The sequence below is a fragment of the Gopherus flavomarginatus genome, chromosome 1 (genome assembly GCF_025201925.1).
Source record: "Gopherus flavomarginatus isolate rGopFla2 chromosome 1, rGopFla2.mat.asm, whole genome shotgun sequence".
Lineage (NCBI taxonomy): Eukaryota > Metazoa > Chordata > Testudines > Testudinidae > Gopherus > Gopherus flavomarginatus.
The window spans coordinates 7,654,631-7,679,565 of NC_066617.1; the positions used below are offsets into that span (position 1 = coordinate 7,654,631).

Consider the following 24,935-nt stretch of genomic DNA (forward strand, 5'->3'; position numbering starts at 1 on the left):
AGGAATCAAACCATGTACTGTAAGGTTTTTTTTTAAAGCACCATCATAAATGTCTTGAACTGTGATCAAAAGCAAACAGTGGAGTCTATGGAACACTGGTGGAATGTGCTCTCTGTGGAAATAATTGGCCACCACGTCACCGGAGCAAGTAAGCAAAATCTAAATCAGAAACAGTCCTAGTTGTGCCAAATGCAAACAAAAAAAGGCATTTCAAGCCAGAGAAACCACCTGAGACTCCGGAACAATCAAGGAGCCAGGATTATTTCTAAACTGGGCAAAACCATGACAAAGGCAGAGCAAAGGCTGCCTCACATCCTTCCCAGTATCAACATTTTTTAAAAATTATGAAGCATACACAAATGACTGCCACGGTACAGCCTAGCAAACTCAAACCACAACCATCTGGCACATGGTTTTGTGTGGTTTGCCAATTTTCTTTAGTATTATGAACAGAAAAAATCTGAGGAGCTGTATTAGCCTTTAATGCCTTAAGTCCACCTCTTTTCTTTGATCACAAGTGAAAATTAATAGGTGATCGCTGATCCCAGTTCTCTCTGTGTATGCATCACTAAACTACCACACACTTTGGCATGATTTGGTTTGAATTATGGCTCCAGAGAGCCAAGACGAAGTAGCAGAGGGTGTTACTGATCAGGACCGAAATCCCCTACAACTAACACAGCAGGAAGATACTGCAGGTCAGCATTAAGAAGCATTGGCCAAATCGTGTGAGGAAGCTTGCATACAGACCGCCTGTGTCATTCCTGGCTCAAGCCATTGGTACCAGTTCAACATTACAAGAAGCGCCAAGATCACTCACAATTTTAAACGAACTAGGAAGATTTAGAAATTGACACATTACCTTCATTCTCACAAAGAAAGGATCATCTTCTGTTTCAACCAGGTAGAACATACACGCATTTTTGCAAGCCTCTTTAACAACACTTTTCAGTCTATAGTGTAGAGTGCTGCATAAGTCACTAATCATGTTCTCATAGGAGGCTGTTCTTTTGGGAAAACGTGTGCATTTTTTCCTTTCGGCTGCAGACTCTTCTGAGGTAGTGCTCTGACTTCTTCCTTTGTTACCCGCATGTACATTGTTCAACATCACCCTATTGAACTCAGCATATTCATTTAAAATAACCGAAATATCCCCCCGAGATTCTTTTAGTTTATCATCATATTTTAATTTGCCGAGATGTAAAGGACTAGCATAGTCACGACCCTGACTTTTGACTTTTGCAGCATTTCTTTCATTGCTAAATTTATCCTGCCATGGCACAAAGAGAGGTGGTTCAGCAAAATCTGTGTATGTATCATTTCTCAGGTGCCAACTTGAACTACGCTGCCTTGCATCTGAACGCAGAACTGTTATCAGAAGGGGGCTCCTACTCCTGGATGGTGCATTTAGACTAGGGGCTTCAGGAGCCTCTCTCAGGGGCAAAGTCTCAGCCATGACCTGGGCAGAAAACTCTTTTGAAAAGATATTGTTGGAGGTAGAAAGTCGTGATTTCTGGCTCTTTATTATTTGTTTTAGCTTATAACTGAAACGCAGACATTCCATATCTAAAGTGTTCTGGGTAAGATCATCAATAACCTTCCAGGTCCTAGTCAATGAGCTTATTAAGTCAGATCGTTCCACAGAATTGTCATGTCTCTTGGAAGATTGTAATGGTCTAGTTTTAGCTTTGTGTTTTTTGGTAACAATAAAGTTTGTATAATCCCTCAGAGTGCCCTGATCATCTTTAATATTGACAAAAGGGGGCACATATCTATCATCTTCTCTAAACCCAATGGGCCAGCCTGACTCAACAACTGAAAATCTTTTGTCTGCTTCCAAGGAGTTCCAGTCATCACTCTTCCAGTTTTCATTCTCTGAGCTTATACATGAATCATTGTAATTAGTCCTTGTAACTGCTGTTGCAGGGATCGCACCAATGGCTCTTGTACTACAAGAGCCCCTAAATTTAGCTGTGGGAGGTACAGTACCTCCAAAGTACTCCTGGTCAGAGTCTCCAGAAAAAGACTCATATGATAAACTTTCAAAAGTCAAATGCACACCTCTATCTTTGTTAGGGAATTTTGTAACTTGGTTGGCCACATGTTCCTCCAAAATATCCTCAGTATCACTAAGTTCCAGAGTCTCTCTAGAGTCTGTGTGTGCACATAATGTAGGCATTTGAACAGAGGAAACAGGGATTTCTTCCCTAGTGACATCGGAGTCGGTTTGATGTAAATCAGCAACCATATTAGATTCTTCCATCATACAATCACTCTGCAGTTCTGTTATTTCACAAACAGAGCTCTGGTCATATGCTTCTGCGAACTGTTCCTCCTCCTCTTCTAAGACAGATGCAGTGCTCGCAGCAGGGCTACTGCTTCCGAGATCAAATTCCTCACATGATGTGGGTTCTTCTTTGTCATCATTCTCTACTAAGTCTGCTACTTTGCCGACAGGGATTTCATGTTCTAAAAACATGTCTTTTTTCGCCCGTTCTGTGTAACAGGAACCTGAGAAGTCTTCCACAGCAGACGAAGCTATCTCCATCACAGCTATTTGATCAATGTGGTCAGAATTCATACTTTTGGAAAATACTGGATTCTTTTCACTTTGCTTCAGTGAACTAGTGTGCACATCTGTCTCTCTGCTGATGGGGATACTATGTGGCTGAAAAGCAACCGCAGTCAACAATTCTGGATTAGTACAAGTGGGCTTGTCAGTTGGAGAAATCTCTTCCTTACTCCCCAGTAAGTCTGCTCTTTTACCTACAGGGGTTCCATGTTCTAGAAATTTGTCTTTCTTTGGTTGTTCCGTACAACAAGAACATGAGGAGTCGTCCCCAGCAGACAAGGGTGTTTGACTCTCAGAGATGGAGCACATTTCCGTAACATCTCTTTGATCAGTGTGGTCAGAAGTCATATCTTTGCAAAGCACCAGATCACGTTCACTTGGCTCTAATATACTTTTGGGCAGTTCAGTCTCTCTGCTAATAGGGCTGCCATGCTGCTGAAAAGGAGAGCCAGTCATCAGTCCTGGGTCAGTACGAGTGGGCTCGGCAGCCGGACTTGTCTCTTCCTCACTCAAAATAAGACTGTGCATATACTGATGGTTTACCACATGAATTTGTTTCAAGTCCAAATGTTCTTTAGCAAAAGATTTTTCATTATCCACTGATAAGATACAAGCGGATTCTACCGATTTGCAAAGAGAGGCCTCATTTTCTCCATGTGTAACAACCATAGTTATCTGGTTTAATTCATCATTACATGGTGACTTTTTAGTAACAGAACAGACTCTGGTATTCTTAAATTTGTCACAGCTTTTCTCAGCTTCAGAGTCAGCTTCCAAGTGTGTATTTTTAAAGACTAGGCATGGGCTTTCACTTGCTCCTGAAGATTTGTTCAGCAGCTCGGCTGTGTCACTAGAAGGCTTCTTTTGCTCTCCTTGAGTTGCTGTATTGCTTTGTACTTGATTTGAGTCTTTAATACTCAGAGGAGTGTAATTGGCAGAATCACTTCCTCTGTCTTCCTGAGAAATGCAGCTGTCCTCTACTGAATCACTTTGTGCTAATGGCTTAATTTCTTCAGCTGGTTGGACAGTGATTTCTTGGTTCTCCGGAAGTGCATCTGCAGATTGTGTTATTTCATCAGAAGGTACGTCCTGGACAGGACTTGCACCAGGTGATAATGTTAGAGTTAATACACTATCAAAGGGTTCTTCCAAGTCAACTGGACTGATCGCTTTGCTCTTGTCAGGTATGCAAATTTCCTTAGGAAGTACTAAATTGATTGGATCCTGGTCCATATCTTCATGTTCCATATCTGCATCATTAATGTCTTCAGCTGGTTTGACAGTGACCTCCTGGTTCTCTGAAAGTGCATCTGCAGATTGTGTTATTTCATCAGAAGGTACATCCTGGACAGGACTTGCACTAGGTGATAATGTTAGAGTTAATACACTATCAAAGGGTTCTTCCACGTCAACTGGACTGATCGCTTTGATGTTGTCAGGTATGCAAATTTCCTTAGGAAGTACTAAATTGATTGGATCCTGGTCCATATCTTCATGTTCCATATCTGCATCATTAATGTCTTCAGCTGGTTTGACAGTGACCTCCTGGTTCTCTGAAAGTGCATCTGCAGATTGTGTTATTTCATCAGAAGGTACATCCTGGACAGGACTTGCACCAGGTGATAATGTTAGAGTTAATACACTATCAAAGGGTTCTTCCAAGTCAACTCGACTGATTGCTTTGCTCTCGTCCAGTATGCAAATTTCCTTAGGAAGTACTAAATTGATTGGATCCTGGTCCATATCTTCATGTTCCAGATCAGCATCATTACTTTCAGAAAGTGCTAAATCAATTGGTTCTACATTTATACTTTCATAGTCAAAATCTTCCTCCTCCTCTTCTCCCTGGTTTTCTAATGGATCATATGATTCTTTCCCTTTTCCACATGGGCTATTGTGTTCTGTGCTCTTCATATTCATTTCTAATTGAATTGCTTCACAGAGACATAGTGATTCATCACCACCAACCTGGCAATTGTCTTTATCCTCTGCAGAGAGAGTGATGCTGTCCAGTGTCTTTTTTCCCTCGGAAATGACAGTATCATTACTAATAATCGCTGGCTGTTCATTTTCCTGGTTCTCTGTAAATTCAGTCTGTGAAAATGCAGAGTCACTCTGTGAAACTTTACTTAAATCAAAGGCTTGATGTGCTTCATCGGAGTCATCAGTGGAAAATTCTTCAGGTCTTATCCTTGTATTGCTGGGTTTACCAGAAGGGCTGCAGGTAGAGCTACTGAAGGAAATTACAGGGTCCAGCAATTCCTCTCTTCCACTCTTCTCTTCATCAACCTGAAATTACAAAGTTCAAAATGTAACTACTGAGAAAGACAAATGTAGGAAGAGAAACATTCTCCAGTTGCAGAGTACTATCTTTTTAAATCCTCAAACTTTCATAAGCCAATCTTGTTTCAAAACCCTAGAGAAATGATTTTAAATTCACATCCCAAATGTTTTACTGCCAAATTCTGTCTTCAGAATAGACAAATGAGCCCATTCATGTCCCCTATCCTTCCAATTCCCCCTCAAGATCTGCTTCTTCTGTGATACTTATAGGATATTGGCAGCTAACAACATCTAGGGAGATCGCAAGGAGGAATTCCTGGTTTTCTATTTTGTTTATTTGTATTTTAATATTTATTTTATAAAGAACTGCCTTGAAACCATCTCATGGTGCACATAGCTAATCTAACTTCACACTCTTATCTCTACCACCTTCGTCCTCTCTTTCCAACTTTACTCTCGCTTATTGCGTCTAATCTTGAATTAGATAGTAAGTTCTTTGGAGCCTGGAACTGCCTCTTACATTTGTACAACACCTAGCATAATAGGTTCCTGATCCCAATTATGGCCTCTGGGTGCTATTTCAGTCCAAGAAATAGTGAAATCAACAGACACTGTTCACATTAATCTGAGAGCTGAATTTGGCTGTAAAAGCTCTGATTTTTGTCCACGTGGGCCTTGTTTACCTGGTGGGGTAATGGGCTCTCCAGGGAAGTGATTTCTAAAGTACACTAATGTGGTGTACATTATTGTTCTGTGTAACGGCACTATGTTAAAGCACACCAGCAGGGTCTAAATGGACCAGTTTATGTGCAACATGTTAGTGTGTTTTAGAAATCACTCCCCTGGAGAGCCCATTACCCTACCATGTAAACAAGCCCCAGTGGATAAAAGTAGTATGATGTAGACCCAGCAAGGTCTATACAATGTATGGACCAATTACCGTGCCCGGCTCCTGAGCTCCCGGCCGGGAAGCCTAGTCCCCGGCCCCTCCCCTGCAGCCATGCCACCACGCGGGCCGCACTCTGGCCCGCTGCTTCCGCTGGGCAGCGTGGGGAGCACAGCTGGCTCTAGCCTGGTGTCACGTCTCTGAGCTCCTGCTGCTGGTAGGGGGCGCACAGCAGGGGGTTGGGTAAGGGAGCGGGGGATCCTGGGAGGCAGTCAGGGAGGAGGGGGCGGTTGGATGGGGCAGAGGTTCTGGGAGTGGTGGTCAGGGGATGGTGAACAGGGAGGGTTGGGAGTGGGCGTCACAGGGGGTCTGTCTGGGGGCAGGGTTGTGGATAGAGGTCAGGAGGGCAGTCAGGGGACAGAGAGCAGGGAGGCTGGATAAGGGGGTGGGGTCCTGGGGGGTGCAGCTAGAGGCAGGAGGTCCCAGGAAGGGGTGGTCATCGGATGAGGAGCAGAGGGCGGTTGGATAGGGGGTGGGAGTCCCAGGGGGCTGTCAGGGGGTGGGGGTTGGGGCACACGGGACAGGGAGCAGGGGGGTTGGATAGGGGTTGGGGGTCCCAGGAGGAGGCGGTCAGGGGACAAGGAGCAGGGGGGGTTGGATGGATTGGAGGTTCTGAGGGGGGCAGTCAGGGGGCAGGAAGTGGGAGGGGGTGGATAGGAGACAGGGAGCAGGGGGGTTGGATAGGGGTCAGGGGTCCCGGGGGGGGCTGTCAGGGGACAAGGAGCAGGGGGGGTTGGATGGGTTGGGAGTTCTGAGGGGGGCAGTCAGAGGGTGGGAAGTGGGAGGGGTTGGATGGGGGTGGTGGCCAGGCTGTTTGGGGAGGCACAGCCTTCCCTACCCAACCCTCCATATAGTTATGCAACCCGTATGTGGCCCTTGGGCCAAAAAGTTTGCCCACCCCTGCCCTAGAGAGAACCCCCCCCAAACATAACAAGCTACCACAACCTTAACAGTTAAACCACCCTCCCCACTCCCACCCCCACCCTCCAGCCCCAAACACTCCTGCAAAAAGCCAGTCCTTGCAAGGGGACAACACAGTCCTGCTATTTTGGACAGAGTGTGAGTGAATTCCAAACACAAAGGAATGGAGACTGCCTGGGCAGAGTGCTTATGAACAGAAGGGGACTCCACTGGCCGAGCACAACGCGGCCGTATCCCATGGGGAGATTGGGTGCCTCTCAAGTAAGCACGTCTCAAGCCACTCGCAGTTTTGTCTCAGTAACGAATGATTGAAATGCCGGTCAGCTTGAAGAGGCACCGTAAAGTTTTTTATTATTTTTTTAAAGTATGGTTCATGATCCTGAAATCAGTATCTATAGACTTAAAAAGGTACCAAAACGTCACCCACGCGCCTTCTGCCAATCAGTTCCTTCCTCATTTGTCAGCCAGGTCATGCGTTCATCAGGGTTCCCAGTGCTTCATGTGCAACAGCAAACAGCTTAGTTAGGGTCTAAGCAATGAAAATAGGGGCGAACACGCTCCCAGCCTCTGCCGAGGTGTCCGTGATGTCAGGAGATGCTCTAGGAGAAACTGAAGCCTGAATGGGGGACTCAGCTGCCTGTCAGGTGTTCTCTAAGCCCAGTGGATTCCACTTAACAGAATCCTGGCATTAGCAACTTCTGCTTAATGGCAACGTATTGCTGGGACCCACCCCCAGGACCCCATCCCAGGAACATCAGTGATAATGGAGTTTGGATATTGGCACCGGCATGCTGCTTATGAGCAACTTTTTTTTTTTTTAAGAATGCCCCCACTGCAGCCAGGCTTGTACAGCTGCAGTCAGGGAAGGAAGTGCTGGGACATGCCTGATCTGGTTGCCCTCCTCCCTCCCCACCCCCGCAAACCTGCCTGCAGCTGGCGCTCAGCCTGTCACAGCACTTCCTTGTGGGCTGCGACCCGGCAAACCTGCTGGCATGCAGGAACCACACCGGAGGTAAGGGGCTGTGGGGAGGGCTGCAGGCTGGGAGGGGAGGCAGTGGGCAGGGCAGTGGTAAGGGGAAGGCCGGAGGGTGCAGCCTGGATACCAGAGTACCTCTCCTTGCACTCTCCAGGCTGCACCCTGAGCTGGGACGGGCTGGGCCCTGAATGGTGAAGAATGCAGGGAGAGGTAGGGTGCAGGCCCCCAGCACCCCTGCTCCCCGTAGAAAGCCCAGCATCTGGCCTCAGGGCTGGTGCAAGGATGTTTCGCGCCATAGGCAAAACTTCCACCTTGCACCCTCCCCCGTCCCCGAGCCCCTGCCCTGAGGCACCCCCCTCCCGCGGCACCTCCCCCCTTGCAGCAACTCCCCACCCCCCACCCTCCGCCCTGAGGCACCCCTCCGCCCCAGCTCACCCCTGCCCGCCTCCTCCCCGAGCCCGCCATCGCTGCTTCACTTCTCCCGCCTCCCAGGCTCGAGGTGCCAATCAGTTTAGGTGCTGCAAGCCTGGGAGGCGGGAGAAATGAAGCAGCGATGGCGTGCTCAGGGGAGGAGACAGGGCAGGGGTGAGCTGGGGCAGGGAGTGGTTCCCCTGCGTGCCACTCCCCCTTACTTGCTGCAGGCGGCCCTCCCCGCGCTCCCCTGCCCCAGCTCCCTCCACTCAAATGCCGGTGGCGACCGGGGTGGCCGAAGATCCGGCCACGGCGGTCACGGCCGAAGAAAATGGCGTCCCCCAAATCCTAGCGCCCTTCGCCTAAATGGTTGCACCGGCCCTGTCTGGCCTGCAGCTCCCTGCTGCTGCCCTGCCTGTAGGCAGGTTTGCAGGGCTACAGCCAGGGAAGGCTCAGCCCTGTGTTTCCTTCCCTGACTGCTTCTGTACAAACCTGCCTACCACTTATTAGCAACTGCTGGATAATGGCAACTTTTTGCTGGCAACAGAGGGGTTGCTAATCAGTGGAATCTACCGTATGATTAGCTCCCAGCTGCAGGGCATGCTCAGAGCCTTCAGGACTCCTCCTCCCCACTCTGTTACCTTCCTCTCCATCAAAAGCTTCACTGTTGTGATAACATTTCTCTAACAGGGATGGATACAGCTACTTCCAGCTCCCGTGCACACTGGTAGTCTATGAACCCAGCAGAAGGAGCACGGGTCACTAGTGTGGGAAACAAGCCCTCTTGTGTCCCTTTTACATTACTTAGTATGGGCCTTAGAGGCAGGTGCTTGTTACAAACACTCCGTGTGTCTTCCCAGTGTTGTATTTCTTGCATTACTGTACCAACTGAAATCCATGATCTTACCTTATTGAACACATGGATGATATCTACGCATCCATCGATAATCACCTCTTGTGGTCCATCCTTCAAAGGCGGGCTGCTAGGATCACAGCAGTCGTCGTTTGAAAAGGTCTTTGTGCAACTCGTGGATGACGGTTCATCACAAGAAAGCAGTTGCTCAGAGGAATACGATACTGTGCTGTGGATACTGCTGGAAACCTGATTGACCTCAGACTGAGAATCTGCAGGACATTTTTCCAAGCCAAAAGCTCCTTCACAGTCATCGCTTAATTCAGAAGGATCCAGAGTAGTGCTGGAAGCCTGATTGGCCTCAGACTGAGAGTCTGCCGGGCACTTTTCTAGATCCAAAGTTCCTTCACAGTCATCACTTAATTCAAAAGCATCCAGACTACTGTTTATTGATACATATTTTTCAGGGTTACTGTGTTCTACCACCTTTCTCGTACTGCTTAGGAATTTGTTTGGTTTGCTATAAAACAGAGCTACCCACATGTGAAGTATAAGCTTCATTTCTTCCACATCATCGGGCATATCAGGGTCCCAGGGCCTGGAGGGGAAAACAAATACACTTAATTTCTCTAGCTGGTTGTGCAAAACTAATTCACATCAGCTCAATGGATTCAGAAGCCTCAAATGCAGGGACTTCTTAGCAGAGGTCTAAATTATAAATGAGGAAGTTGTTTGTTTTTGTTTTTCCTTGTCTGGAAAAGGATGGAATTTGTAGCCATAAATCAGTGCCTATAGTGTCAGATTTTCAATTCACTGGACGTAGACACCACCGGAAGGAATCTGACCAGAGTCTGGTCGGCTGCCGTGCTCCCTGTGGGGAGCCCGGGTGGCAGCCCATGCCAGGAGCCTGGGTAGCAGCCTGACTTGGAGCTGAGACCTCCCCAGGGGGAGCTGGTTTTCTTGTCAATTTCACAGCTCCAGCAGAGCCATGAAATTTACAAGCTAGCCAGCAGGCAATTTAAGGAATGCAGTTGCGCCTACACTAGGGGTAGGCAAACCATGGCACATGTGCCGAAACGACCCGTGAGCTGATTTTCAGTAGCACTCACACTGCCCAGGTCCTGCCCACCAGTCCGGGGGGCTCTGCATTTTAATTTAATTTAAAATGAAGCTTCTTAAATATTTAAAAAAAACTTTTTTACTTTACATACAACAATAGTTTAGTTACATATTATAGACTTAAAGAAAGAGACCTTCTAAAAATGTTCAAATGTATGACTGGCACGCGAAACTTTAAATCAGAGTGAATAAATGAAGACTCGGCACACCACTTCTGAAAGGCTGCCAACCCCCGGTCTACACAGATGCTGCCTCACCCTAACTACACCAACACAAGCCCTACGCCTCTTGTAGAGGTAGAGTTATTATTAGGGCTGTCAAGCGATTAAAAATTTAATTCTGATTAATCGCGCTGTTAAACAATAATAGAATACCATTTATTTAAATATTTTGGATGTTTTCTACATTTTCAAATATATTGATTTCAATTATAACACAGAATACAAAGTGTACAGTGCTCACTTTATTTTTATTACAAATATTTGTGCTGTAAAAAAACAAAAGAAATCGTATTTTTCAATTCACCTAATACAAGTACTGTAGTGCAGTCTCTTTATCATGAAAGTTGAACTTACAAATGTAGAATTATGTAAAAAAACCCTGCGTTCAAAAATAAAACAATGTAAAACTTTAGAGTCTACAAGTCCACTCAGTCCTACTTCTTGTTCAGCCAGTCACTCAGACAAACAAGTTTGTTTACATTTGCAGGAGATAATACTGCCCTCTTGTTTACAATGTCACCTGAAAGTGAGAACAGGCATTCTCCCGGTACTGCTGTAGCCGGCGTTGCAAGATATTTATGTGCCAGATGTGCTAAAGATTCATATGTCCCTGCACCTTCAACCACCTTTCCAGAGGACACGCGTCCATGCTGATGACGGGTTCTGCTCAATAACGATCCAAAGCAGTGCAGACCGATGCATGTTCACTTTCATAATCTGAGTCAGACGACACCAGTAAAAGGTTGATTTTCTTTTTTGGTGGTTCGAGGTCTGTAGTTTTTGCACTGGAGTGTTGCTCTTTTAAGACTTCTGAAAGCATATTCGACACCTCGTTCCTCTCAGATTTTGGAAGGCACTTTAGATTCTTAAATCTTGGGTTGAGTGCTGTAGCTCTCTTTAGAAATCTCACATTGGTACCTTCTTTGCATTTTGTGAAATTTGCAGTGAAAGTGTTCTTAAAATGAACATGTTCTGGGTCATCATCCGAGACTGAAATACATGGCAAAAAGTGGGTAAAACAGAGCAGGAGGCATAGTATTCTCCCTCATGGAGTTCTGTCAAAATTTAATTCACACTTTTTTTTTTAAACGAGTGTCATCAACATGGAAGCATGTCCCCTGGAATGGTGGCCGAAGCATGAAGGGGCATACGAATGTTTAGCATATCTGGCACCTAAATACCTTGCAATGCTGGCTAAAAAAGTGCCATGTGAACACCTGTTCTCACTTTCAGGTAACATTGTAAATAAAAAGCAGGCAGCATTATATCCCCTAAATGTAAACAAACTTGTTTGTTTTAACAATTAGCTGAACAAGAAGTAGGACTGAGTGGACTTGTAGGCTCTAAAATTTTACATTGTTTTGTTTTTGAGTGCAGTTATGTAGCAAAAAAAAAATCTACATTTGTAAATTGCACTTTCATGATAAAGAGATTGCATTATGGTACCTGTATGAGGTGAATTGAAAAATACTATTTCTTTTGTTTATCATTTTTACAGTGAAATATTTGTAATAAAAATAATAATATAAAGTGAGCACTGTACACTTTGTATTCTGTGTTCCACTTTAAATCAATAAATTTGAAAATGTAGAAAAACATCCAAAATAGTTAATAAATTTCAATTGGTATTTTATTGTTTAACAGTGTGATTAAAACTGCAATTAATTTTTTAAATCACAATTAATTTTTTTGACAAAGAGTCTTGTGGCATCTTATAGACTAACAGACGTATTGGAGCATAAGCTTTCGTGGGTGAATACGAAGTGAGTATGCTCCAATACATCTGTTAGTCTATAAGGTGACACAGGACTCTTTTCAGAGTAGCAGCCGTGTTAGTCTGTATCCGCAAAAAGAACAGGAGTACTTGTGGCACCTGAGAGACTAACAAATTTATTTCAGCATGAGCTTTCATGTGAGTATGAAAGCTCAGGCTGAAATAAATTTGTTAGTCTCTCAGGTGCCACAAGTACTCCTGTTCTTTTTACAAGACTCTTTGTCACTTTTTACAGATCCAAACTAACATGGCTACCCCTCTGATTCTTAATTTTTTTGAGTTAATCGTGTGAGTTAACTGCGATTAATTGCCTAGTTATTATGTTGGTGCAGTGGGGCCCTTACATTGTCAAGAGCAAGGCTGTAACGTAGACACTGACAAAGTTAGGTCAACATAAGCTGCCTTTTGTCAACCTACCTCTGTAGTGTAGAGCAGGCCAAAGAAACCTCTTTTCAACAGTGCTCCAGAAGTACTGTAGAAAAGTTAGGGCAAGAAATTTACCCACCACTGAGTCACTTACCCATGCAGAGCACGAATCACAGTTTTCTCTAAAGAATTGTTGGTGTATTTGCTATCTAAATTGAAGAGGTATTCAGCTTCCCATTGACAGGTCACCGTAACAGATCCATCACAGCTCTTCACTGTGTGAGACTTGGAGAAGTCTTCCTTCAACCTGGAAGAAAGGACACTTCTTCTGCGTTTTACTACTAAGTCGTCAAAGGGCTTCTGCGTATGAGTATTGTTCTGCTGATGCCGGAAAGGCAGAACTTTCCCAACTATGGGACCTGAGTTAGCATTTTTAGCTCCATTTCTGAAGGCAGCAGGGCCCTGTCCTCCTTTTGGGAGGGTGTGTTTTTTAGAATGTTCTGACACCTGTGAGGCATAAGAGTGCTCAGAGGCAATAGAAGAATGCTTGCTCACATCTGAAGTATCGAGCACCTCTTTGGAAAGCAATGGCCGGGCTTTTGCAGAGTTAGGGCTTGTGCAGTTCTTCTTGCTGGAAATTACAGGGCTTTTATCTCTTGGGATAGCAGCTAAGTCTTTTCTTAAATCAGATTTTGCAGGAGAAGGAAGTTTCTGCAAGTTCTCTGTTTTGCTAGAAGAGGATCCTCCCTTTAGATGTTTATCCACCCTGTGGTATTCATGATCTGAAGCAATTCGCGAAGGCTTCCTTTTCCGAAGAGAGCGTCGCTCTTTTGAGAGGTCATCTGGAGAGGCAACTCTACTATCTTTACAATCAAGTGGAGGAATGCAAGAGCTCAGAGCTAGATCAGCCAACAAATTCAACCCAGGTGATTCATAGTTACTTCCTTTCAGAGTCAGGTTGACATCTGGAGCAGTAACACTTTGTGTGTAAGTCTCATTTGCACCGCTGACTGTCCCTTGACTTTCTGATGGAATTTCATTTGATGACAGTGACAAAGTCTCTTTCCTTACTGCATAAGAAAAATAAAATCAGATAATAAATACTAAACCACAGATTTCTATCATGAGAAATACTTAGAGTTCTGCTCTTAAAAGTGACTGTCCAAATAGCATCATGGGATTTATTACTTCTCAATTATTTCCACATCAAATATACCCAGTTTGCAAGTAAATAGATATTTATTGAATGGTAAGTTTGCAAATTTAAAATAAAGTTCAAGAAATACAAAAGTTAATTTTTCTATTATTATTGTTACAGTAGCATTTTAGGATGGGGCTCTGTTGTGCAAGGAGCTGTACGTACAGAGAGAGGCTGTGAGTTTACAGTGTAACAGAACCTTAACTTGAGCACATGCACACAATGTATATATTCAAGTATACATTTAAACAATCCAGCCAGAAAGGAAAAGTACTACATATGTACAATGTAATGGCTCTGTGAACATTACTTTTACACTTCCTCTCTTTTTTTCATTTTAATTTGCAATCTTCATGTTGCATTAACAGTAGTTTGCTTTTAATTCTGCACATAGTTTCTAAAGTCTTTAAACAAGAGGAAACAAACCCCACTGATGCACGCTTCCAAGTAGTGCATAATCAGTGCTTCCAAGCGCACAATACAGACGCATGCATCTCAAAGACTGTGCATTTTATACAGACCCAGGCACAATTAAGGTGCCGCCTGCAAGTCAGCCAGTGACACAAAACTCCAGAGCATCAGGAATATTTATTTATTTATTTTCCCAGTGTTTAAAATGCACCCACCACCATGTCTCTGGGCGTGTGCATGTAAAAACAATACAAAATGTATATAACATTCCATAAGGTAGACTCATCAGAAAAAACAGTACAGAAAATATCCCTTCCCACTCTTCATGCAAAGCCATGGAAAGATAAGCTCTGTATAGTGTCCTGAGGGCTAAGCTCTGGCTCTGTAGCAAGGCATTTAAGTTGTGTTTTTCTTCTTTCTAAAATTTTTCCCTTTTTTTTTTTGGCACATGCTGGGATTCTGCTCCTAGCTTCTTTCACTAAAATATTACATGCCTACATATTTGTATAACCAAACCAAATCAACAGGATGTCCACTCTGAGGGCATAAACAAGACACTGGAGGGCTTGGTGCTCAGGCTTGAGACTCCATCTCTCCTCCGCCATAGCCAGTCCACAGGTAGGAGAACAATGCTAATCTAACAAACACTGAATGAAGTATATTGCTTACACCACAGACAGCATTGCTTATTTTTTATGATCTGTAGTAAAATAACGATTCACAATTTGAGTCCAGGGAGTGAGATTACTCTCCAAAACCTCCTCTCCACTTGGCAAAGGGGCCAGAAAGAAAGACTGGAGACAGATAGATCCAGAGACGGACGTTGTAAAACATGCTGAGTTTAAAAAATGTAAGGGCTTTCCTGTTCCATCATTTATTCTGGCACTTTAATACTAGTTCTCAGTTGTAGCCAGAGTCTTGCAAGCCAACATTTGCACATGCTGTATCAACAGACTTTCCATGCTGCTTTTTAAACTCTCTCTAGTTTATTCTTTTGGGTTGTGGCAATTTCACTATTTTTAAAAGCACTGGATTTATAGTGTAATAAGCTAAACATCTGGTCAGATGCCAAATATATACTGGGCTTATAAGACACATTACACAATTTGCCTTAAAGTAGTTTAAAAGCATGACACATTCTGAGATGTAAAAAGGGCAGTTTGAATTATCAGAGAACTGCACGTATTCCAAGCTTACTATTTGAGTGATTACAAAGTATCTCAAAGAGGCTGGAACTATTTACAAATCAAATCAGATAGTCATGATATCCCCAATATTGTAGATGAAAAGTTACACAAAGAACAACATTCTTACCAGGTTCCAATTGCTTTATGGCTTTAGGGTTATAGCTCTCTTTAGGAACGTTTATTATTGTCTTACTTTTTGTTTGCTTTGCGACTTTGTCAGAAGTCTGAACATCTTTTTCATCTGGTTGCTTCAGTTTCCTTGGTTTCTTGGTATCCAAACTAATATCTTCAGGCGAAGAAGTTCCTTTAGTTGTAGGCTCAGATTGTGTCCTGTGTACAAATTCTGCAGAGAGTACCTCAGCACCTTGGATAAAGAAAGGTCTTTTTAAAGGGGGTCAGTTAAAAACTTTTTTTTTAAAAGCAACACTAGTTTCAATAGACACAGGACTGTAAAAGTTACTGCTGACAATAAGGACTGGTGACAACACAATCCTGATAACAATTGGTTTAAGATATTTGATTTTATAAAGAGGAGTACACAGGACCCTCGCTAGAATGCGGGATTTGGGATCCATGCGTGGTAACGCATTTAACGCAGGGACTGCGCTACAATGAATTGCAATTAAAGTAATTACATTTGGGATCCATGGCCACGATCACGTTATATGCGAATTCGCACTATACAGACATGCATTCTAGCAAGGGCCCGGTGTATATGATTGAAAGTAACCAGCAAGTTATTCTTAAATTTTAAGATTCAACTCACAAGCTTATTAGTACACTATTTCTCAACACTTTCACTGTTCAAGAATCAACATTTGATTAGGTCCTGTAGATAAGTTACTGTACTCTTCCTGGTTGGCACACCTAGATGTAAAGCCTAGATGTATTTGTTTAACATCCTAAGTGGATTCTGAGCACTTGTCTCATATTGCTCAGAATTGTTGCTAGGAGCAGAAGCTTTTTGGTAATTTCTAAATGGATGGTAGCGCAGTGCAGGAAGGACTTTGGCATGTCAGTTGAACAGGTGCAGCCATACTCATTGTTTCCAATCCACATGGAGGAGAAACCATTGTAGACTGCACGAATTCAGCCCAACCCGAACTAAAGACCAGCTCTAGATGTTGCAGCTACTGATACAAACAACACTTGTAAAATGTCTGGAACAACTGTTGTGTGTGGACATATATGACAATGGCTTTGCATGCCCAAGGCATTTTGGTTGCAAGTTTATCACCATGTGTGTCATCAGGGTCATAGTGAGAATGAGAGTCCCCTGTAAGGAAGACAGAAGGAAAACCATGAAGGGAAGTTTTTCAATCAACTAGCAACAAGTGATGACTCAGCAACTGATCTACCTGCTTGAGATATTGAAACCTGTGATTCCTTAAGTATATCAGCACACAAACAAGGTAAGACAATTGTGATAGAGATTTAAACTTCAGACATGGATTATATATGATACATTTTTTGAGCTAGTTGGTTTATATAGTCCTTACCTCTTTTCCTTTTATGTGGAAACTGCAAATTTGCTAATTTAAGCGTGGGTTCATTAGAATTTGTTGTAAGTCCTTGTTTTTTGGGGAAAGGAAAAGAAACATTCATCTTTTTCTTTGTAGTCCCTTTTCTGTTGCTGTCCACCACAGAAAGAATTTTAAAAGGGGCCCATTTCTTCTTTGTGCTAGTCACAATGGCTCTGCTGGATTTCCTCTTATTCTGCTGCATCTTCAGATTACCTGCTGGGTTCATTCCTATCTTGGTATCTTCCTGAAACTGGTTCAATTCTGGAGTATTCTTAGGTTTTTCAGTTTCAAGTCTTATCTCTGCTGCTATGTCAGGAAGCACAGAGTCCGGTGACAAAACGAAAGAAAAGTCGGCATCACAGGTTCTGTCAGAAACGCCGCACAGGGACTGACCATTGCCCACCAAACAGTCTAAGGCCACGGACATTTCCAAAGAATAGCTGCTGGGGTCAGAAATGTAGGACTGCAGTTGGGAAAATGACTCTTTTTGGCATTTTTCAGAAGGAGAAACACTTTCAGTCTTATTTAGTGATAGAGCACAAGAAAGGGGTAAATTGTCATTTCTGCCAGAAGCTGCAAGTGAATTTTTATCAAGTTTTGCAAATTTCTGGAAGTACCGCTTAACCAAAATGCTGGAATGGATTCCTGCCTCAGGTGGACATTTTGTAGCTTCCTGTATGGCATAGCGAAGGCCAGGCAAAATAGAGGTTACTTTTAAAGAGATCTCGTTAAGTTCGTTTTCACAGTTCAATTCTTGTTTTTTTACTGAAAAGAAAAAAAAAGTATGTCAATACTATAACAATATAATCACGCAGGCACACAAACATATCAGTGCTAAAGTAACATTAAAGGTCTGAAAAACCCACAAAAAGTTATCCCCAAAACATTCTCCTCGCTTTGATGGATGCTTTCAACTCCTGCTAAACATTGAATGCTCAGAGGAGGAGCGCTGCCGTCTATGGCGGCAAAAACCCTGGCACCACTTCTGAACAGATGTCTTGCTGAAGGTTCATATCTCCATTTGTTAAATGTCCTTGCTGTTCGAGGGAATTAATTTGAGCATAGAGTCAGATGTTTTTCAACCACACCCTTTCCATGAATAACCAATGTCAGACATGGCTTGCCGGGTTTTTCCAGATGCACAATTTGTGCAACCTGCTTCATTATTTAGCCTGCTGCAATCTCACAACTGCAACACAAGCCCTTGTGAGCATAAGTCTTGATTGACATATGTCACTCTTAGCAAGGCTCCCAGCAGTGCTGCTCTGCTGCCTGTTGCTTGTTCAAGAATTCAGCTGCACATTGGCTTGCTGGGTTGAGCAATCCCAATCATATTACAATTATCCTACATTCTTCACATTGGGTGGGCTTCAGAGCCCGAGCTCCAACTTGCGCTGAAACTTCAAAGTGCTCTCTACTCAGCTATTTTTAGAGCAAGCCCTGCAAGCCCAAGTCTGTTGACCAGGGATGGGAGGCTTGCTGCCAAATGCTGTGTGTACAAACCCTTAGGTAAGCTCATAATAGACACTGTTAATTTTCAAAGCCTTTAACCATCAGATCTTCAAGGGCATAAGAACGGCTGTATTGGGTCAGACCAAAGGTCCATCTAACCCAGTATCCTGTCTTCTGACAGTGGCCAATGCCAGGTGCCCCAGAGGTAGTGAACAGAACAGGTAATCGTCAAGTGATCCATCCCCTGTCACCCATCCCAGCTTCTGGAAAACAGAGGCTAGGGACACCATTCCTGCCCATCCTGGCTAAAAGCCATTGATGGACTTATCCTCCATGAACTTATCTAGTTCTTTTTTAACCCTGTTGTAGTCTTGGTCTTCATAACATCCTCTGGCAAGGAGTCCACAGGTCGACTGTGCCTTGTGTGAAGAAATACACCCTTTTGTTTGTTTTAAATCTGCTGCCTATTAATTTCATTGGGTGACTCCTAGTTCTTGCATTATGAGGAGTAAATAACACTTCCTTATTTACTTTCTCCACACCAGTCATGATTTTGTAGACCCCAGTCATATCCCCCCCTTAGTCATCTCTTTTCCAAGCTGAAAATTCCCAGTCTTATCAATCTCTCCTCATACGGAAACCATTCCATACCCCTAATAATTTTTGTTGCCCTTCTCTGCACCTTTTCCAATTCCAATATATCTTTTTTGAGAAGGGGCGACCACATCTGCAGGCAGTATTCAAGATGTGGGCATACCACGGGTTTATATAGAGGCAATATGATATTTTCTGTCTTATTATCTACCCCTTTCTTAATGATTCCCAATATTCTGTTTGCGGTAGTCTCTTTATAGCCTCACAAAACCCCAGTACACAGCCAACCAAAAGGCTCTCCACTCTTTCCCTCAGAGCTAGGAGAGAGTCTATAACAACATTATTTTTAACACTGGGAAGGAGAAAGTCCAGTTCTGGCAGGAAAGCAAGATTTGAACTGGGTTAACACAGGTCTATAATAGCTCATTCAGATAAACTGAAATTAAACAGCAACCTAAAAAGGAGTCCTGTTGAAACCAACAACTGGAAGCTACTAAATGTTAAAATCCTACAGTGCAATCTAATTGAAAATACACCATCAAAATAATTAAAGAACTGTAATATAATTAATATTCTAATTCAGGGGTCGGCAACCTTCAAGAAGTGGTGTGCCGAGTCTTCATTTACTCACTCTAATTTAAGGTTTCGCATGCCAGTCATACATTTGAACGTTTTTAGAAGGTCTCTTTCTATAAGTCTATAATAAGTAACTAAACTATTGTTGTATGTAAAGTAAATAAGGTTTTTAAAATGTTTAAGAAGCTTCATTTAAAATTAAATTAAAATGCACAGCCCGCCAGATTGGTGGCCAGGACCTAGGCAGTGTGAGCGCCACTGAAAATCAGCTCGCGTGCCGCCTTTGGCACACATGCCATAGATTGCCTACCTCTGCTCTAATTACTATACATTATCCTCTCCACTTCCCTCTTTTCCTGGCTTGGAACCAGGAAGTAATGGCAAACTCCCTCCCACATCCACACTGCGCTCAAACCCTGCCACTTCATTCTCTACCACACATCAAAGCTCTGTCCTTTCTGCCCCATTCATCTGGACAGCGCTGGGCTCCAATCATTTCCTGCCTTGACTACAGCAAAATTCTCCCCTTTGGCCTCGGTGACACCCACATCATCCCCATTCCCGTCTCTCCAAAATATGGCCATCAAAATTATCTTCCTTGACAGACTGACCATCTCACTCCCCATTCTGAATCCCTCCAGGAGCTTCCCTTTGGAGACACATCAAGTTTAAAATTCTCACATTCATCTTCAAAGCTATCCATAATTCTGCCCCAGCCTTCATCTTGGATCTTGTCTGCTATCACATTTTCCCCTTGTTGTTCTGCCATTTTCTGTGATTTCCTTCTCTCACATCCGTCTCCGTATGTCTCCTCCCACCCTATGCATGGAATGCCATTCCCAAAGCAGTGTGCCAAGCTACAATCGTCTTTTCTGCCACAGTTGCCTGAAGGAAGAGAGTTTGTAGTTTAGTTCAAATAATAAATACAAGCAGAGGTGAAAGTAAGCCGGTACGGTCCGGCGTACTGGCAAGAGCCAGTACGCCGTGCCGGACCGCACTGGCTTCTGCGGAGGGGATGTAAAGGGCTCTGGGCTTCCGGGGAGCCCAGAGCCCTTTACATCTTGCCCGAAGCTCCGGCACCCAGGCTGAGGCTGGAATTTAAAGGGCTTGGAGCTCCCGCGGCTGCGGGGAGCCCAAAGCCCTTTTAATCCCCCCGCAGCTCCAGGAGCCGGGCTTGGGCATGGATTTAAAGGGCCCGGAGCCCCTGAGCCCTGGGGGCTCCCAGCCACCTCTGCAGCTGGGAGCCCTGGGTTGATTTAAAGGTCCTGGGGCTCCCAGCCACAGCTGGTGCCCCAGGGCCTTTAAATCTTGAGAGGTCCCGCCTCTTCCAGATGAGGCCACACCCCCTCAGGACTCCAGCAGTACCGGTAAGTTCTGTAAGTTACTTTCACCCCTGAATACAAGCTAAACTCCTCCCACCTCTGGATTTCCAATTGGGTCCTGTCTACTTTCTAAATTATACATGCATAATTGTACATGCATCCAATGAAGTGGGTATTCACCTACGAAAGCTCATGCTTCAATACGTCTGTTAGTCTATAAGGTGCCACAGAACTCTTTGCCGCTTTTTCTAAATTATGAGCTCTTTAAGGCCTAGTTTGTTTTATTTATGTACTATATGGCACTGGAGCACATTGTCAGCACTATACAATCACTAAAACAAGAACAGAATAAAATACATGATAGTGTGTGTTGATCTAATGTTTTACTGGCTTGAGTTTAGGATTAAACACCAAAAACAAAGCCAAAAGTTATACAGGTCATTTAAAAGGAGAAGCAAATACAACTTTTCTATCAGCACCGTGTATTACATTCCATATGTTTAAAATAAAAAGTTGTTTCAGAAACTATTTTAGAATTGCAACATTTTTAATGCAACAATTTTTTGTATCCTTCCACCTGTACAGTCCAGTTAGTTGCGTTACGGTACATCGTCACAACAAGAAAAAAGCCTATGGCATCAAGTCTGAGAGCCAGAGTCACCTGACTTGGGGTCGCGCTGCAACGCTAAAAATAGCAGTTTACACGTTTGGCCCTGGGCTGGAGTCCGGGCTCTGAAACCTGGTGACATGGGAGGGTCTTTCATCCTGGCATCTAGTCCAAGCATCTACCCAGCTATTTTCAACCCTGCAGGATAAGTCCTGAGAGCCAGAGTCTTTTTTTGCTGCATAGACGTACCATTCATTACTATGCGATGAACTCTACCGGTCTCAGAGGAAGAGAAAAGTTATAATACATTTTTAAACACATGACTTTAAATTTCTTTACTGTTCATTGGGATTACACAGATCTATAGTCCAGTATCTTATGACCCACCAGAGAGGATATGTGTATGTGTGTCTGAGGGATGGGGGGTCCTGTGGGCCCCCCCATTTGCTGCTTGCCTTGTACTGTTCAGAGGTTTGCAATATTAGAAGTATTCTCTAATGAGGTGAATTAGTGAAAAGAACACAGGTGGGGCAGTAAAAAGCGAATAACCATTTTTTCACATGATTAAATGAACAAACTTTACACATTAATGCCATCACCTTCTAAAAGGCCTGGTATAAAATGAATATCCAGATATAAAATGTTATGTGACTATAACATCGACGAAGTTGAAATTGTATTATATTTCAAGACTTATGTGTGTTCAAATTTGCAATCTTCATTTTCTATTCACTCGATATTTTTACATAAAACAGAGGCAAATCTTAGAGACCACAAACAGCAGTAAACTTAAGTAATGCTTTATTCAGCAAAGTTCCTAGATAACTTCTAGTTCTTACTGGGAATATCATTCAAAGATTTAAAATAGGTAAACCACTGTTTATAATTCCATCAGTATTAGAGTTTTAGAATCTGCTGACAAAGAGGCCTAAAGGGAATCATATAATCAAAATATAAATGCTGTTTTATACATGTTCAATATTGTTACACAGATAACAGATGCAAACAGAACACCCTACCTGTCAAACGTACTGATCTAGATGAAGGGAATAAAAACAATGCTTGGAGACTGATGGGCTTGTCTAGGTCAAAATCTGTAAAAAAAGAAAATTCAGTTTATTTATAAAAAAGAGAGTGTTCTACAATTTAAAAAAAGGAATACAATGTGAAGTATTTATTTAGACCTTAATAAATTCTTACCTTTGTCCCCTGTTAACACAGAGGATGTAAGTAAAATAAGAAACCCTTGATCTTGTAAATATTTGATGATTGCCTAGAATAAGTGCATATGAAAATATAGTGAGTTTTTTTCTTTTCCTTTAAAACAAATTCATTACTTGCTAAAGACACACTGCATAGTCACCAGCACTGCAGGTTTCCCCACCAATGTGTCTCAACAAAATCTTAGTGGCACCTCCTCTAGAGATGAGGCAACAGTTCAGCCTCCAGACCTCTCGGCCTATGCTGAGACTGTCAACAAGAGCGCCAGCTGTGATGATTTTCTAATATAACTGTTCTCTAAGACAGTGGTTCTCAAAGCTGGTCCGCCACTTGTCAGGGAAAGCCCCTGGCGGGCCGGGCCGGGCCGGGCCGGTTTGTTTATCAGCCGCAACCACAGGTATGGCCGATTGTGGCTCCCACTGGCTGCGGTTCGCTGCTCCAGGCCAATGGGGGCGGCGGGAAGCGGTGGCCAGCGCATCCCTCAGCCTGCGCGGCTTCCTGCAGCCCCCACTGGCCTGGAGTGGCGAACCGCAACCAGTGGGATCCGCAATCGGCCAAACCTGCAGACGCGGCAGGTAAACAAACCAGCCCAGCCCGCCGGGGGCTTTCCCTTCACAAGCAGTGGACCAGCTTTGAGAACCACTCCTCTAGAAATAAACCAGCATGATCAACTCATTTCTTATAGATGAGGTCAATGAACCACAGTCAGATGGTAAAAACATTTCAGTCAGTACCAGCCTGTGCCAACTTGAGCTAGTGACCCATAGATGAAATCTTCCATATAGTCTATTATCAGTCCCCCAAATTCAGCCACTCCTCATTTCTTAATAACATATTGTTGCAGGCACAGAGGGTGCCAGAGGCAAGCAACAGTAGTTCATTGCCCAGAGTGCGTAGCGCCAATAAACACACCAGGGTGGAGAAGCAAGCAAAGTTTATTTGAGATCTCAAAGCGTTGCTGGGAGACTTAGCATGCCTCAAATCCAGCCCCCCTACACAAGCGGCTTCCTCCTTTTATATCCCAGTTGTTTTCTGAGAACTATTTCTTGGTGTCTAGCTGATTTCTCACTCCCCCATTCTTTCCCATCCAGCTGCAGTATCTTTTCTCACTCAATCTTTTGTCTTCCCCCTTCCTCCCCCCTTTCCGCTGCTGAGACATGTATACTGTATCTAAAAGCTACCTTGAAACTTGCTTCAATTTAGCTCCAGTGTGTTACAGCAGGGAACTGACTATTACAATCAGAAAACTAACGGCTGACATTACATTTTTGCAGCTATTAGTACATTAGGTTACACTAGGTTACACAAAGTGTTTAACATGGAGGAACATTGGTTCATTGAGGCCTACAACAGGAGGGCTTCATTGACACTTGTGGTCTACCACCCTCCCGAGTTACCTAGGATTATGCCAGAGTGACACCAACAATATTATTTATCCAAAGATATGTAATAATTAAAAAGACCTCATAGTTTGAGGCTCAGGTCCACAAGCCTCTAAGCACTTTAACAAGAAATAGTTATAAATATATCACAACTAAAAAAACATGTCCAAATAAATCCAAGAGTAGGAGCGAAATAAAACTCCAGTATCTGTCTCGTGTACAATAAACAGTTCCACCCACATCACCAGACTAAAGTGAAAATAAAATATTCTAGATGTTTGACTTATTAATATCAGCAATACAAAATGGGAAATGTCGAAAAACCACATTCACAATGAAAATACAGTAATTTAGAAATATTAAATAATTTCACTCTTTAATGTTTAAACAAATTAATGTTAAAACATTTTACGGTTGTTTTGAACCAGTACGGGAAAAGAATAAAAGCTAAGCTCATCACAAAGTTATTACAATGCATGTCCAAATAAATAAAACAATGACATTTCTTATCAGTATGAAGGCTACAAGCAGGAAGGATGAGGAAAGCCAAACTCTTATTAGACATCAGAGTTTAAAACACAGTTCAGAAATTTATACGGAACAAAATAGGTGCAGTTTGATTTCAAGCAGCACAAATGACCCCAATAGCACTTTCATTTTCAGACTGCTAGAAGAGTACATGCACACATACAGTTGAAAGTGAAACTATAATGCTGGTAATTTTAGTTTCACTTTCAATTTGGTGCCAGTGAAGTAAAATCATCAGCAATTAACCAACATAAATAAATGGTAAATAACAATAATATAATAAAAAGTCACAAAGCAGAGTGGGGCAATGCTTGCTGCCTCCCCCTTGAAAGACAGAAGAGGTGTTTCATCCCAATTTGACTATTTTTTGATACTTTAAATACAATTATGAATGTTCTTATTTGCACTTAATTCCCAACCCCATTCACCAGCACTGTGAAACCTTGACTTCACATGCATCCAACGAAGTGGGTATTCACCCAAGAAAGCTCA

The 24,935-nt window shown here is 43.2% G+C and overlaps 1 protein-coding gene across 2 annotated transcripts in view; it reads right to left on the reverse strand.

The window, feature by feature from the left end:
* TASOR2 (transcription activation suppressor family member 2) overlaps positions 1 to 24,935 on the reverse strand; it is a 72,198-nt gene that overhangs the window by 16,623 nt on the left and 30,640 nt on the right. For both annotated transcript variants that reach the window (XM_050936767.1, XM_050936768.1), the window contains 7 exons: positions 22,513 to 22,585; positions 22,332 to 22,406; positions 16,738 to 17,526; positions 15,432 to 15,602; positions 12,597 to 13,512; positions 9,017 to 9,560; positions 863 to 4,861 (listed from right to left, as the gene is read on the reverse strand). In XM_050936767.1, coding sequence (XP_050792724.1) covers positions 863 to 4,861; positions 9,017 to 9,560; positions 12,597 to 13,512; positions 15,432 to 15,602; positions 16,738 to 17,526; positions 22,332 to 22,406; positions 22,513 to 22,585 — 6,567 coding nt within the window. The remainder of the gene's footprint in view (positions 1 to 862; positions 4,862 to 9,016; positions 9,561 to 12,596; positions 13,513 to 15,431; positions 15,603 to 16,737; positions 17,527 to 22,331; positions 22,407 to 22,512; positions 22,586 to 24,935) is intronic.